The 14501-nt window shown below is 44.2% G+C and overlaps 1 protein-coding gene across 1 annotated transcript; it reads right to left on the bottom strand.

Moving 5' to 3' along the window:
- Positions 1–3776: 3776 nt before the first annotated feature.
- LOC118080132 (vomeronasal type-2 receptor 26-like) lies at positions 3777–13719 on the bottom strand. The gene is made up of 6 exons (XM_035105063.1): positions 13640–13719; positions 12377–12668; positions 10891–11106; positions 7355–7579; positions 6431–6557; positions 3777–4681 (listed from the first exon to the last, which is right to left on the bottom strand). The coding sequence occupies exons 1-6, from the start codon at positions 13717–13719 to the stop codon at positions 3777–3779; spliced, it is 1845 nt and encodes a 614-aa protein (XP_034960954.1).
- Between the last annotated feature and the right edge of the window lie 782 nt (positions 13720–14501).

Below are 14501 nucleotides of genomic sequence, written 5' to 3' on the forward strand. Positions count from 1 at the left end.
GTGGGGTGTGGGGCAGTCATGTCTGACAGCTCTGGAGATGTTTTTGTTATCTCTCTGCAATAAAACTCTCTTCGAAAGTTGGGCTTCCATGGGTCGTTTCTGCTGCAAAGCTACAAAGTTTTACCACAACAAGAATCCAGCCACTGTGCTTAATGCTCTGCAAAGAGAACTGTTTCTGGTCTGTGCAGTGAAGCAGAAGTGTTTTACTGGAGCAGTACAGAAAAACTCTTAGGTTATGGACTGAGTTATGTTTTGGATTCTAATGTTGTGGACTCTCATGTTTTGATGGCTGTATCGTGTGCAGAGGCAGTGAAAGTGGCTTCGGATGTGAGAAGACCTGCTTGGTCTTCAGAGCGAGTGTGGTGTAGTGGTTAAGAGCGGTAGACTCCGCTCCTCCACATGCAGCTGCTGGGTGACCTTGGGCTAGTCACACTTCTCTGAAGTCTCTCAGCCCCACCTACCTCACTGGGTGTCTGTTGTGGGGGAGGAAGGGAAAGGAGAATGTTAGCCGCTTTGAGACTCCTTCGGGTAGTGATAAAGCGGGATATCAAATCCAAACTCTTCTTCTTCTTCTTGGTCATAAATCCAGCCATAAAAAAGGAGGAACCGAGAGAGCTGCGTGAGTGAAGGCTTACAGCTTTAATTAGCTGCAAAAGGCTAGTTTGATCTCCCATTGTGTTTTTTTTTGCTGATAAACACAAGACGGTGGCAGATTGCTAGTGAAGACACAGAGGAAAAAGGTTTAAAGGCTTCAGAGAAGGCTTGAAGCATCTGAAAAGTGAGTAAAGCAAATCCCAAGGGGGAAGAGAAGCGAGGGCACACAGAGGGGGTGGCAACAGACCCCAAGTATGGCAGCAGAAAATTTCCAGGTTCCCTTTCCAAAGCTAAACTCTGCTAATTATGTGCAGTGGTCTAAGAGGGCTCAAGTATGGTTGGAAGCCAAAGAAGTTTGGATGGACTATGTCCAGAGGCAAAAGCCATTTGTGGCTGTTGCAGCAGACGCGACAGCAGAGCAACAGGCTGCTGCACATGCTCAGAATAGAGAACATGATAAAATGGATACTAAAGCTAGATGCATGCTAATGGTATCGATAGATGACTCTCAACTGCCCCATGTGGAAGGCTTAAGGTCTGCATTTGAAATTTGGGAAGCCCTTAGGCGTATTCACCATAGAGCCACGCCCAGAGAGAAGGTGAATTCCCAGCATGGGGGAACTGGCAGGCAGAGCTGTAAGGAAGTCTCACAAGTGTCTGCTATGGCCAGCAAGTCGTGTTTTCATTGTGGCAGCAGATTTCATCTAATAGCAAAATGCCCAGAAAAGCAACAGGGGTTTCAGCAGCCCAAGGCCAGTTTCCAGAGCTACCGAGGAAGACGACGTGAGAACTACAAGAGTCAACGACCCAGAGGGGGACAAGGTGCTGATAAGGGACTGTTTGCAATGGCAGTGCAACAGAGCCCTAAAAGGAACCTACAAACCTTGAAATTGGTAATTGACAGTGGGGCTACACAGTTTAGTCCCGGCGACATCTTGTGGCAGTCTTAGGAACTGCAAGACTTTACCAGTTGCAAAAACTGTGACTATAGCAGACAATAGCAAACGAGAAACGAACCTTAAATGCACCATTTATGTTCATTGTTTGCAAACTAACCTTCCTGTTTTTGTTCTTCCAGGAATGATGAATGGACTTTTGAGTGTGTCATGCCTGGTAAAAAGTGGTTTTAAGGTTGAGTTTGAAAAAGATGTGTGCACTATTTCAAAACAGGGGAAGGAGTTAGTTAAAATTTCCTGTGAGGAAGGGCTTTTTGTTTTGGATGAAGAGCAGTTGGCAGCAGGCAGCTGTTCAACAGGTGAAGCACAAGCTAAATGTGTAAATAAGGCTCCTCATACAGGTTGTGCATATCTACTACACAGAAGGTTAGCTCATATATGCTTTAAGTATGTAAGCAAGATGCCAGATGCTGAGGGGTGTAACTTTATACCCTGTTCGAATTTTTTGGATTGTTGTGCTTGTAAACATACTAAGGTTGAGACATGTAACTACCCTAGATCTGATAGAGTAAGCAAGAAACCCTTTGAGCTTGTGCACACAGAGTTGTGTGGCCCCTTGCCAGTCAAGTCGCTTGGAGGTGCGAGGTTTATGCAAATTTTGGTGGATGATTTTTCAAGGGCCAGTTGGGTTTTCTTTCTGAAAGAAAAATCACAAACAGCATCAATCCTGATGGATTGGATTGAAGAAGTAGAGAGTAAATTTGACACTAGGGTGCACAAGATACAATCGGATCGTGGTGGAGAGTATGTGTGTTAAGATTCCTCCTAATGAGTAATTTAGTTAGCTCATTAGAGGCTTTGCCAAACATCACAGCAGTGCAGTCCGCTTCCTTAGTAGCTGCGGACCTTGGCAAAAATAGCAAAGTAAATCATCTTCTTGCTCTCTTCTTCTTGCGCAGCTGGAAGTGTGTGTGAACTACAAGAAGCAGCACACATAAATCACAAAGAATAGCGTCAGTCTTCTAAACTAAATGCTTTATTTACAGAGCAATAAACATCAGCCTCCCGGCGACAAACTCTCCATGTTGTCGGGGAAAACGAAACTGATTTACACACAGTCAGAGAGCAAAGAGTTGTAACATGATCCCCCTTTGCTCCCTCCTTCCCAGTGGTCAGGCAACACAGCAAAAAACACACAGACACAGACACAGGCTGCTTTTAACTCTTGCCAGCCTGAAACTCCTCACAATGTGAACCACACGCTAGCGACATGGTTAAAACGGAAAGGTATAGTCCATAGACTTACCAATCCTTATTCACCACAGGAGAACTCAGTTGCGGAAAGAAAATTCCGAACATTGCAAGAAGCCATTGCTGCTTTGCTGTTTGATTCTGGATTACCACAGCGTTTTGGGGCAGATGCGAATTATTCTTTTAATGGAGTGTACAACAGCACGGTAGGCAACACTCCTTACTTCATGTTGTTTGGTAAGAAACCAAAAATTGACCATCTAAGAGTTTTTGGATGTTGTGCTTATGTGCTGGTGCCTAGGGCACAACGCAAGAAAGGTGATCCCAGATCTAAAGAAATGATTTTCAAGCAAACACAAAAGGTTGGAGATTTGTAAATGTAGAAGGTAATCAAACAAAAATCACAATCAGCAGAAGTGCTGAATTTTGTGAACAAGATGGTTGGAATAGAATCCATGGAAATTCTGACATACTATTTGATGTGTCAAATGGAAAAGATCAGACACAGGCCCTAGGGCGAGAATCAGTTCCAGAACAGGTTGAGGAATCTGAGTCTGAGGACGAGGGTGAGAAACCTTCTAGTTCACACAAGTTTGAAAAGTCAGAATCATCTAGCCCAGTAGGTTCACCTGTACAGCAAGGGAGACATATAAAGTCAGAATCAGAAACTCCCTCAATTGCTAGTGGCAAACAGGTGACGACCAGTGATTCTGGGTCAGAGGGGGTAACTGATGGAGCATCGCAGGAGCTGCCAAGGCGTTCCAAGCATAGCAACAAAGGAAAACCTCCAGAAAGGTATCAAGCCATTAGTGTTTGGGTAGGGTTGGCGAATTGCGAACCTGAAAGTTTTGAGGAGGTTGCCCCTAGAAACAACAGTAGGGGAAATTCTCAGGGAAAATTGCTATCAGGAAAAATGACTGTGTCATACTAAGGTTTTTAATGTGTTTAAAACACCCCCACACCCCAAATATCTGAATTCATTGGCTCCTCAAGTGCACCACTGAAATGGGACTGGGGCCTACATTTTAGACAACACTAATTTTTCCTTTTCATCATTAGGTGCTCCTTTGTATTCAGATTAGGCCTCAGAACAATGATGTGGCATTTGGGAAGGAAGATACAAACCAGTAACCCAGCACTGGAAACCAAGATGGAGAAGATCTGCACAGCCACCATGTATTTCCCCTTGGTGCTCAAGTAGGTTGGCACGAAGGAGACCCAAACACTGCAAAATACTAGCATGCTGAAAGTGATAAACTTGGCTTCGTTGAAACCCCCAGGGAGCTTTCTGGCTAAGAATGCTACAGTAAAAGAGATGGCAGCCAGAAGTCCCATGTAGCCAAGGGCACAATAAAACATAGCGATGGACCCTTCATTGCATTGCAGTATTATCTGTCTGACCTGCGAATCCATGTCCAGTTCTGGGAATGGGGGAGATATTCTGATCCAGGCAATGCAGATGCCAAACTGAATGATGGAACAGAAGAGGACAATGGAGTTTGCCAAACCCTTTCCCACCCACTTCCGGATACTGTTCCCTGGCTTCGTGGCCATGAATGCCAAAACCACAGTTATAGTTTTGGCCAGCACAGAAGAGACGGCGACTGAGAAGATGATGCTGAAGAGGCTTTGGCGGAGAAGACAAGTGACCTTTTGAGGCTGGCCAATGAAAAGAAAAGAGGACAAAAAGCAAAGCAAAAGAGAAACGAGGAGGATGTAAGTGAGTGTTTGGTTGTTGGCTTTAACTAGTGGAGTGTCTTGGTTTTTAATGAAGATTCCCAAAACAGAACATGTGGTTAGGCAAAAAAATAGGGCAAAGAAAACCAAGGTTATCCCCAGTGGTTCCTCATAGGAGAGGAAGACTGTAGTCTTGAGGATACATTGATGTTTGTCATCGTTTGAGTATTGATCTTTTGGACAATCATGACAACGATCTGCATCTGAAAGAAATTAACAATTTAAGTACACTGCATCAATTGTCAAAAATTTTCCTTATTATCAAGATCTCCCTACATAAATGTGGCAGCTTGATTTGCTTTTGTGTGGTTTTACTCAACATTCTGCCTTTTACATCACATCCTGTGCAACATCTCAAACAAATCTAGAATGGGGGTAGGCTACTAGAACCTGTCAGATCTATAGAATGAGGAGCATAGCTGAACACCAGGAGAAACAGTTACTCATCGGGTAATGAGTTGATGTTGATCTGCATAAGGCCACAGCTAGTGCTTTGAATGAATTGGTTCAGCTGAACTAGTTCAAAAATATCTGAATAATACAGTTGTCATAATTGTGAGTGGATGAATGACACATTACGTTCATTCTAGGCTAGAACTTTGAACAATTTATAGTTCATCCAATTTATAGTTCATCCCACATTAAGTTCATCCTGTTCAACTCCCGCTGCCCCCATACTCTTAGCTTTCATTACACTTAGCTTTCATTAAAAGAAAGAAGTGTATTGGAAATCCCTTTAACAGTTTCCTGGCTGGTACATATTAAACAGGGTAAGCCATCTTGGCTGTGAGTCATGGAAGACCTTCTCTTTGTGAGCTAAACAAATTCTCTTGATCAGGCATCGGCAACGTTTTCTGCCCATGGGCCGGAGGATTCCCACGGACTATCGTCCACGGGCCAGACATGGGCCGCACTGGTGCAGAAGCGATTTCCGGTGCCACACTGCCCATGTCCGGAACACCAGAAATGGCTTCTGTGCATGTCTGTGGCTGCGCAGAAGCCATTTCTGATGCTGGCTGCCCATTTCCAAAATGTCTGCAGCGCCAGAAATCGCTTCTGCGGCTGCGTAGACGCGATTTCCGGCGCCACTCGGCGAGTCCCTGCGCCGCATTGCGTCGGTTTACCACAGCGCACAGGGGACTTGCCAAGCGGGTGGCTCAGTTCACGGGAGCCGGGGCCGGATAAATGGCCTCCATGGGCCGGAGGTTGCCGATGCCTGCTCTTGACTGAACATGAAGTGAACCAGCTCATTTTGGGGGGAAAGGATTAACTTGAACTGAAACAAGTTCCTTTTAAAAATGAACTTCTAAAGCACCGCCAAGAAATGTGATGCAGCGATGTCTAAATCGGAGCAGGAACAATGGGGGGGGGGAAATAAAAATAATTATTCAGCCAATGGTCTGGAAGACCCAGCCCACTGATGTGTTTTACTGAAATAGTGAAAAATGGAATAGTACTGGAGGCCAGCATTTTAATACCATTGTAACAACTCGGGATGAAGCATGATTGGACAGAAAAAGAAATGTGGCTGTGGCAAAATGGCCAAGAGGTATTTTTGTGCCATTGAAAGACTGCAGTCATAAAATCTGAAAAATAATAGGGGTGTACAACCCTATTATGGTCCATAGCCTTCACAGACCACATGCTGTTTAGTGGCTTGAATGGGTGAATGTGGTGCAACAGGGGCTTTCTGAGAGTCCCTAGCAGGGGAACAAGTTATAACTTCAGTCTCTTTGGGGCTACACTGCATTATTGCTCTGAAACTGATTCTCAAGAACTGAAGATTAAAAATGTAAAGGTGTTGTGAAAAATCAGCACCTTGGTGTTCTGGATCTCCGTTTTCCAAATCGTCCCAATTGTGCCAGAAATATTTTCTGGCCTAGCTTGACTATTTTCATTTTGAACCTCCTCCTCGGTCTCTCAGGGTCTGCTGTTCCTTCAAAATCATTTACCTGCATTGGTAGAAATGGTTCCTTCCACGCAAGGGTCACAATTATAACAGCAAATTGGCTGTCCTTCTGGCACCACCTTCCTGGATCCGGGTTGGCAGCTTTCTGTACAGGTAGAACGAGGCCTTGTCTGAAGGGCACCAAGAAAACAAAGAATGTTTCAGGAGTTTCTGCTTTGTCTGTAGGTACACTGTCTGTAGGTACACTGTAGAAAACCCTTCTACAGTGATGGACACCCAAACAAAATATATCAGAATATAAGAGAATGTGACATAATTCATTTTGAGTTTTTAAGGGGCTGCAAAATACTTGTTAAAAATGATCAGCGTAAGCGTAGGTAATTAAAAAGGAGGATTTATGCAAAAACAAACAGATAGCTCCAGAGAGTTCTAAAAAAGCTGCCAACATTATCACTCAAGATGACCCTTCTGAAGACTTCTTCCAGTTCCTACAGAATATATTGAACTTTCGCCCCTTACGTCTCTTGTTTTGCTTCCTGTCTAGCAGCCCTCCCATTCACCTACACCTCAGACTTATTGGATCAGCTCCAAACTCTTCCAGCTCCACAATACTGTCTCTATGTCTGTTTGCACCTGTTTGAGTTTCCTGAGAGCTTTGGCTGTGTCCCAGCCCGCTCTAAGTTGTTCCCTTGGCAACCGGCATTCCAATGTCCGGGGGAATCGGCACTGGCCACTGTTCCGTCTGCGTCAAATCTAAACCTCTCTGTTCTGCAGCCGGCTGTAAAGTTCCACTAGGAGCTGCCTCATTCCTGACAGCTGAGATGAGCTAATTTGTTCATTGTTCATTTGAACTGGAGATCTCCAGGATCACTGCTCACTTTCTTAACTACTATTATATCAGTTTGGGGGTGTTTTTTGTTTTGTTTTGTTTTGTTTTGTTTTGTTTTACAAAGGATATATTCCCCACCTGATTAAACCAGTTCGGCCACACTATTGCCTCCTCGTGAATAATCAGCTGTACACCTGAGGAGGCTTGTGTCTCCAGCTTGCCAACTTTCACCCGTGAAACAGTATTGTTAGGAAACACAACCACATTCACAATATCATAGCTGGCCACCAGCTCATCTTCATCAAAATATATTTCGTCCATGGTAGTGCTGTTAAAGCGGACAGTTCTCAGGAAATGGTGAAGCTTAAATGAGAGGCAGGGAGAGAAGGCCAACATTTGCGAAATGGGTAAAACAATTATATCCATTCCTCTTTTCATTTTCAGTCTTCAACCTTTCTATTCCCCCAACCCCTGCCCTGGAACCGATGCAGTATGGTGGTGGCCTCAGCTTGAATGTTGAAATCACCCAGAATTATTATACAGGGTTCCTTCAGAACCATGCTGAAAACTGTGCAAGAGAAGCTTTTGGGCAGATGAGTGGGTGGCACACCAACAGCGTCCCTGACCTGTCTCTCAAACTTGGCAGTAGATGCTGGGCCTCTACTCCCGTTCCAAGGCAGAGAGAGGTTTCCTGGTGAGGGAGAACAAACTCTCATGAACCATGACAACCTATCCTCCCCTCCCAGGTCTCAGTAATGCACCCCAGCTTGGTGCCCCCACCCTTCTTCTTCCCCTTTGACGCTCACTCGTAGCCGAGTAGGATTGTCTTTCATAAACATGGTTTTAACAGTGTGCCCATAAGTGACTGTGAAGGCCAATTCTGTATCCACACATCCTTCCACAATGGGGACATAGGTTTCTGGGTGGGAGTTGATCATGGTGAGGGTTTGCCGAGCGTGTCTTCCTCTTAGCACATTTCTCCCTTTTGTTTTGAGTCTGAGTGTCTTCAAAGCCCATGAGGGCTTTGGTAAAGGCTGTTCTCCAATTGGAGCACTCACAGGCCAGTGTTTCCCAGTTGTTGGTGTTTATACCTCCCCTTTGACCTTACCGCCTTGGGTGACCCTGCTGGGAGTATGGGACTCCCGACAGCTTCACTCACAAGGGTTGTAAGAACATGCAAGCCCGCTCACCACGGCAAGGTGATGATCCAGCAAATGAGGCCCTCACCCATAATTTAAAAATGAACAAGCAACTTGGTGTTCAGCAACACCACCACTGTGTTATTGGGCACAGGCAATGAGCACCATGGGGTCACAGGGAGTCAGATTTGAAGAAGAAGAGTTTGGATTTGATATCCCGCTTTATCACGACCCAAAGGAGTCTCCAAGCGGCTAACATTCTCCTTTCCCTTCCTCCCCCACAACAAAAACTCTGTGAGTTAAGTGAGGCTGAGAGACTTCAGAGAAGTGTGACTAGCCCAAGGTCACCCAGCAGCTGCATGTGGAGGAGCAGGGAAGCGAACCCGGTTCCCCAGATTACGAGTCCACCGCTCTTAACCACTACACCACACTGGCTCTCACTGGTACACTGTTTTCCCCTCCCTGCTTTTATCTTCACAGCAGCCCTATGCAGGTAGGTTAGGCTGTGCAATGGTGGCTCAGTGAACTTAAGTTGTGAAACAGCACACAGTTAGGGTAGGACTTTTCTTCTAGAAAGAAAAGGTGCTGGAACTGCGTACCCTAAAGTACCCCCAGGGGGAAAAAGAACCGAGTTAGGGTATTTTCAGCTTGTTTTTTTTTACAAAAACATGAAGGCTAGAAAATGTTTGTTTTTTAGTGTTTTACTGTAAAATATGAGGAGACGATGGGATGGGATGTTTAAAGCAAGAGAGAAGCTGCTTCCATGGGTTTCTACATGTTTATTTTTCTCTACAGGTGCCGCTGTGGTCTAAACCACAGAGCCTAGGGCTTGCCGATCAGAAGGTTGGTGGTTCAAATCCCCGTGATGGGATTTGAGCTCCCGTTGCTTGGTCCCTGCTCCTGCCAACCTAGCAGTGCCACATGCTGGCCACATGACCTGGAAGCTGCATGCCAGCTCCCTTGGCCAGTAAAGCAAGATGAGTGCTGCAACCCCAGAGTCGTCCGCCACTGGACCTAACGGTCAGGGGTCCTTTTACCTTTTACACAACCTGTGAATGCTACATTCTAGTGATGTATATTGCTTTTCTGTCCAGGAGCTCAGAGATGTGCACATTGCCCTCCCCTTCCCCGCTTTTTCTTTCTTTCTCCACAACAACCCTGTGAGGTAGATGGAACTAAGTTATTATATGTACATAAGCAGGAGTTGTTGCCTGCCTTTCAACACTTTAAACAGCCATGTCTTCTCCTAAAAAATCCCGTGAACTGTGGTTTGTTAAGGAGAGTTGTTAGGAGACCTCTATTGTGGCGCTGTGGTTAAACCACTGAGCCTAGGGCTTGCTGATCAGAAGGTCGGCGGTTCGAATCCCTGTGACGGGGTGAGCTCCCGTTGCTTGGTCCCAGCTCCTGCCAACCTAGCAGTTTGAAAGCATGTCAAAATGCAAGTAGATAAATAGGAACCGCTACAGCGGGAAGGTAAACGGCGTTTCCATGTGCTGCTCTGGTTTGCCAGAAGCGGCTTTGTCATGCTGGCCACATGACCTGGAAGCTATACACCGGCTCCCTCGGCCAATAATGCGAGATGAGCGCGCAACCCCAGAGTCAGTCACGACTGGACCTAATGGTCAGGGGTCCCTTTACCTATTCCTCTCACAGAGCTACAGTTCTCAGACTGTTTTAACAATTTATCCCTCTGCTGAGGGAATTCTGCAAATTGTAGCCTTGTGAGGGGCTATAGGGGTCTTCTAACAACCCTCAGCACCTCTAAAAAACTACAGTTCCCATGATTCATTGAGGGAAGCCATGACTGTTAAAGTGGCACAGGGAGTGCTTTAAATCTACGGTACACAAATGGCCCAAATGGTGTGTGACAACAACAAACATGTTCTTGCTATTTCAGTTGTGATTTCAATGAATCTCTCCCACTCTTACCTGCCATGGCTCTACACTCAGAAGGCCCGGTATACCTTCTTTTGCAGTCATCATGTGGTGAGATACAGGTGCGATCAGAGCATGTAAGGCATGTGCCACGACATAGACAGCATTATAAATATTGTAGCTCTCAGCAGACATATCTATCCCACCCTCGGGGAGGTTTCCCCTCCACATGCACCTTTCCCAAGTTTTCCTTGACCATCTGTGGTGGGTATGAGAGCACTCAAATATGTCTGGCCAAACGCTATCAAGGAAAACCCAATCTTCCGTCAAGAAAAGCTTCTGGGATTTTACCCTCTTGTCCGTTTGAAAGACAAATGACAAAGCGCCATGGAAGAACGTCATATCCCAGTATGTGAAAGATGTGCTTAAGGTGAAGCCCCACAGTGCTGTGGAAACCCAAACTTTCCCTACAGTGGCATGGCTTTGACTTTCGACTTCCTTCAGCCCCAGTGGCATCAGCAACATTGATTCGGAATCGCCGTAATAAATGATCACGTTGGCTTTCCTCTGAGTCAGATGTGCTACACAACTTAAAAGTATGTCTTTTGGAACATTCATGTCAACAGAAAATATCCGCGGGATTGCATATGTGAAGGCTACACAAATAGCACTCCCAAAGACCGCAGCCTTCATGGTCTTCACAAACTGATCTCCGCCATCATTGTCTGGGGCAATGAGACCGACCCACGTCCACCTGAAATGCAGCAGCAATTTCACTATCCCCTTGTACTGTGGAGCTTCCTTGGGGCTCATCCAGAAGGAAGAGGGGAAATGAATTTCATCACTCAGAATATTATTGACAAAACCGTAAGTCAGCTAGTAAGGAAAGGAAATAATGTTTAGTTTTGGAAATAACATTGCTAGCCAACAATGGCTTCTGCTTAACAACACAATCTCACACATGTCTGTCTACTCAGATGTAAAGTCCCACTGAGTTCAATTGGACTGACTCCCAGGAAAATGGGTATAGGATTGTTGATGTTTCTTTACCATCAATATACATTTGGTTCCCCTACAGAACTGCCTCTAGTGACAAATAATCCACTTTTAGAGTACAACATAGCGGCATCTGGGCTGTGTACAAACTTTTTCAAACTGACCGAAGCTTGCTGCATTTTCCACTTGAATATTGTTTTCATTTCCCACAATCGGCCTTCATTTTACAATGCTGATAGAAATTTCCAATTTTCTCAACTTTTATTGGAGTTGGGCATTTTATCCTCCTGACACAATCCTGCAAACTCAGTGGTGCTTGCTTACTTCTGACTGGCTATATTGATGTTCTAATTTTATTTATTTCCTGTTCTTCATCATAATATTCCAGAGCAAGTTTAAACAATTTAAAAGACTAATAATAATAATAATAATAATAATAATAATAATAATATATTAATTTATTATTTATACCCCACCCATCTGCCTGGGTTTCCCTAGCCACTCTGGGCGGCTTCCAACAAAAGTTTTAAAATACATTAAAACATCAGTCATTTAAAAACTTCCCTAAACAGGGCTGCCTTCAGAAGTCTTCTAAAAGTCAGATAGTTGTTAATTTTAAAGCAGTTTAAAAGCAGTCCAACACATTGTCGGTTAACACAATATCTTTCCAGCCAGCTGCAATACAAGCTTCAGATTTTAGTTGGAAATGCAAGCCATCTTGGAAAGAACTACCACTTTCAAAACTGCTATGCTGAAATTGGAAAGTCATCAAAAAAGGAGAGCAATATCCAGCCTCTGCTTGATTATGTTCCTCATTCTCAGAGTTCCTCTACGCTAATCTGTCTCAAATGGGAAAGACTCCTTACCACATCATTCACTTGCCCAAGGAGGAAAAGTTGGTCAATTACTTGCTGCTCTAGCATGTGACATCATTATTCCTGTTCTGAAGAACAGACTCATAGCTATGATTTCTTGGGTTCACACTCCAGTATACCACTGCTGCTCACCCCATCTTGCCATTTTCTCCCAAGCCCAATCTGAGAATAAAGTTAAACACTCTTCATTCCCCGTGACCCCACTTTCAATTGCAAAAGTTCAAGATCCTGAACTTCGAGCTTGAGCTCAGCCCAATTCCCATTGCTCTCCATACCTGAGGGACCTTGTAAACATCTAGCATGGTTGCCACCTGGAAAAAGGTTTCAAAGTCCCCTCCTTGAATAACAGCCAGGAGTTTTCCTTGCCTCCCACACTTGAAATTAGGGACCATCCAATGTGCGGTAGAGAACAGGTCTATGGTGGCTTCATAAGTATTCCTGACGCTGAAGCAGTTTTCATAGATGCTGTAGCCAAGGGTTATGTTGGGTAAGAGCTCTGGATTTTCATTGATCTCTTTAATGGCAAACAGGATGGCCAGGACGTGCTGGTAGTTGGTCTGCAATATCCTGGAATGAAAACCAAATGGCATATCAACTGGTAAAATGGTATGTTCTAGTCCTGCTCCACCCCCCTCCAAAAAAAAAGCCAGTGACTATGAGTGACCTTTTGTGGGAATGGTGACATTTTGATTACATAAAGATTAACACTCAGAGAATGAGTTCCTTATGATGTAAAATTGCATATTACAGTAGAAAAAAGGTGGATCTGCTCCCCACTCAGAATTGGAACTTTTATATAACTGATGGAGAGGGACATATTGAGTTACTCACACCAACAATTGTGTGAAACAGCATCTCTCATATCTCACCAAAGCAGGGACAGTATTTTGCCAAGAATAAGTTTGGAAAACCCAGGTTTGTGCCCAGAAAGTAGAGAGCACTGGAGCATACTTCCTTCATATTTCCATATGAATGCTCCACTCGTGACCTTTCATATTGCTCTTCAAAACCGAGGCGCTTAAGAATCTACTGCTGATTCTGAATGAAAACTGCAGCAGGCAGGGAAGACTGGAATTGACTGGAAACAAATTATGTATTTATTTTTAAATTTATTTATTTGGTTTTTCAGCTAAAAAATTTCCAGTCACATATCCAACATACAAAATAAAAACAAGACTCCACGGGATCTCTTGGGCTTCCCTCCTCCCCTTTGTAGGTCCTAATGTTAATCATCTCCTTCTGCATCTTTTATTATAATCCATACCTTTCACCTCTCAATTGAGTCCAAAATTCACCATTAAACTACAAGTGATATTCCAATCCTACTAACGATTTTAACTGCTTATGGTCCTTAAGATAAGTTGTAAATTTTCCCCATTCCTTATTTAAATTTTAGTCTTCCTGATTTCTGATTCTTCCGGTCATTTTAGCCATTTCGGCATAATCTATCAAGTTGATCTGCTGTTCTTCTCTGGTAGGGACTTTATCTCCTTTCCATCTCTGGAAACAATTTAAAGCTAACAGCAAGTAACACTTACGGGATGAAGTCGTGGACAGGGTCAGACTTGAAGCCATGTGTTGGAAACAGAGCTGTCCTCACAGGTATAACTCCAGCCATGAAGTAATCTTCTGGACTGTAATAATTATTTGGAGGTGTTCGTAGGAATGAGAGGTCTACATCTTCAGACTCGACTACCCCCCAAAAACAATGAAACAATATTAGCAGCAGGGTCATTTTAGGTACAAACAAACAAGTCCTTCACTTGGCTTTATTGTATATCCAGAAAGTGCACTGGCAGAGAGATACAACAGCCTTGCAAGCCTCATTCTGTGTCTGACTTCAGAGAGGAGGAGCTTGGCCTCGGTGCTAAAGAAGAGGCAATCAAACATCCAACTGGCAGACCGGCTCTGATGGCCAGAACCCCAACCCTCATCCTTATTAGCTCAGTATATTTGTATTGCTGCTGCTCTCTTTCCATGTTTGCTGCAAAAAAAGGATCAGTGGTTTTGAGTTCCAATATTATTATTACTATTATTACTGATTTCAAAAGGGACCTCTAAAAAATAAAACCCTATGGGATGTTGGTCCCAGGAACACGAATCAATCACAATGATATTAATAATTGCAGGGGACATAAAAACATCTCTTTGTCGCATATGCACAGGAGAATACATGTTTGCAAACATTTATGCCACACTTTCTTCTGGGACAACTGAAAGGACAGTATAATAATAATAATAATTTGTTGTTGTTTAGTCGTGTAGTCGTGTCCGACTCTTCGTGACCCCATGGACCATAGCATGCCAGGCACTCCTGTCTTGCACCGCCTCCCGCAGTTTGGTCAGACTCATGTTGGTAGCTTCGAGAACACTGTCCAACCATCTCGTCCTCTGTCGTCC

This window comes from Zootoca vivipara, chromosome 2 (genome assembly GCF_963506605.1).
Source record: "Zootoca vivipara chromosome 2, rZooViv1.1, whole genome shotgun sequence".
Classification (NCBI taxonomy): domain Eukaryota; kingdom Metazoa; phylum Chordata; class Lepidosauria; order Squamata; family Lacertidae; genus Zootoca; species Zootoca vivipara.

Excerpts from the sequence above, each read along its gene's own strand:
- LOC118080132 (XM_035105063.1), bottom strand. The coding sequence starts at position 13,719 with ATGGCTGGAGTTATACCTGTGAGGACAGCTCTGTTTCCAACACATGGC. Across the intron at positions 12,669-13,639 it reads CCTGTCCACGACTTCATCCC|GATATTGCAGACCAACTACC; the intron begins GTAAGTGTTACT and ends TTTTCATTCCAG. Across the intron at positions 11,107-12,376 it reads ATGTTTACAAGGTCCCTCAG|CTGACTTACGGTTTTGTCAA; the intron begins GTATGGAGAGCA and ends TTTCCTTACTAG.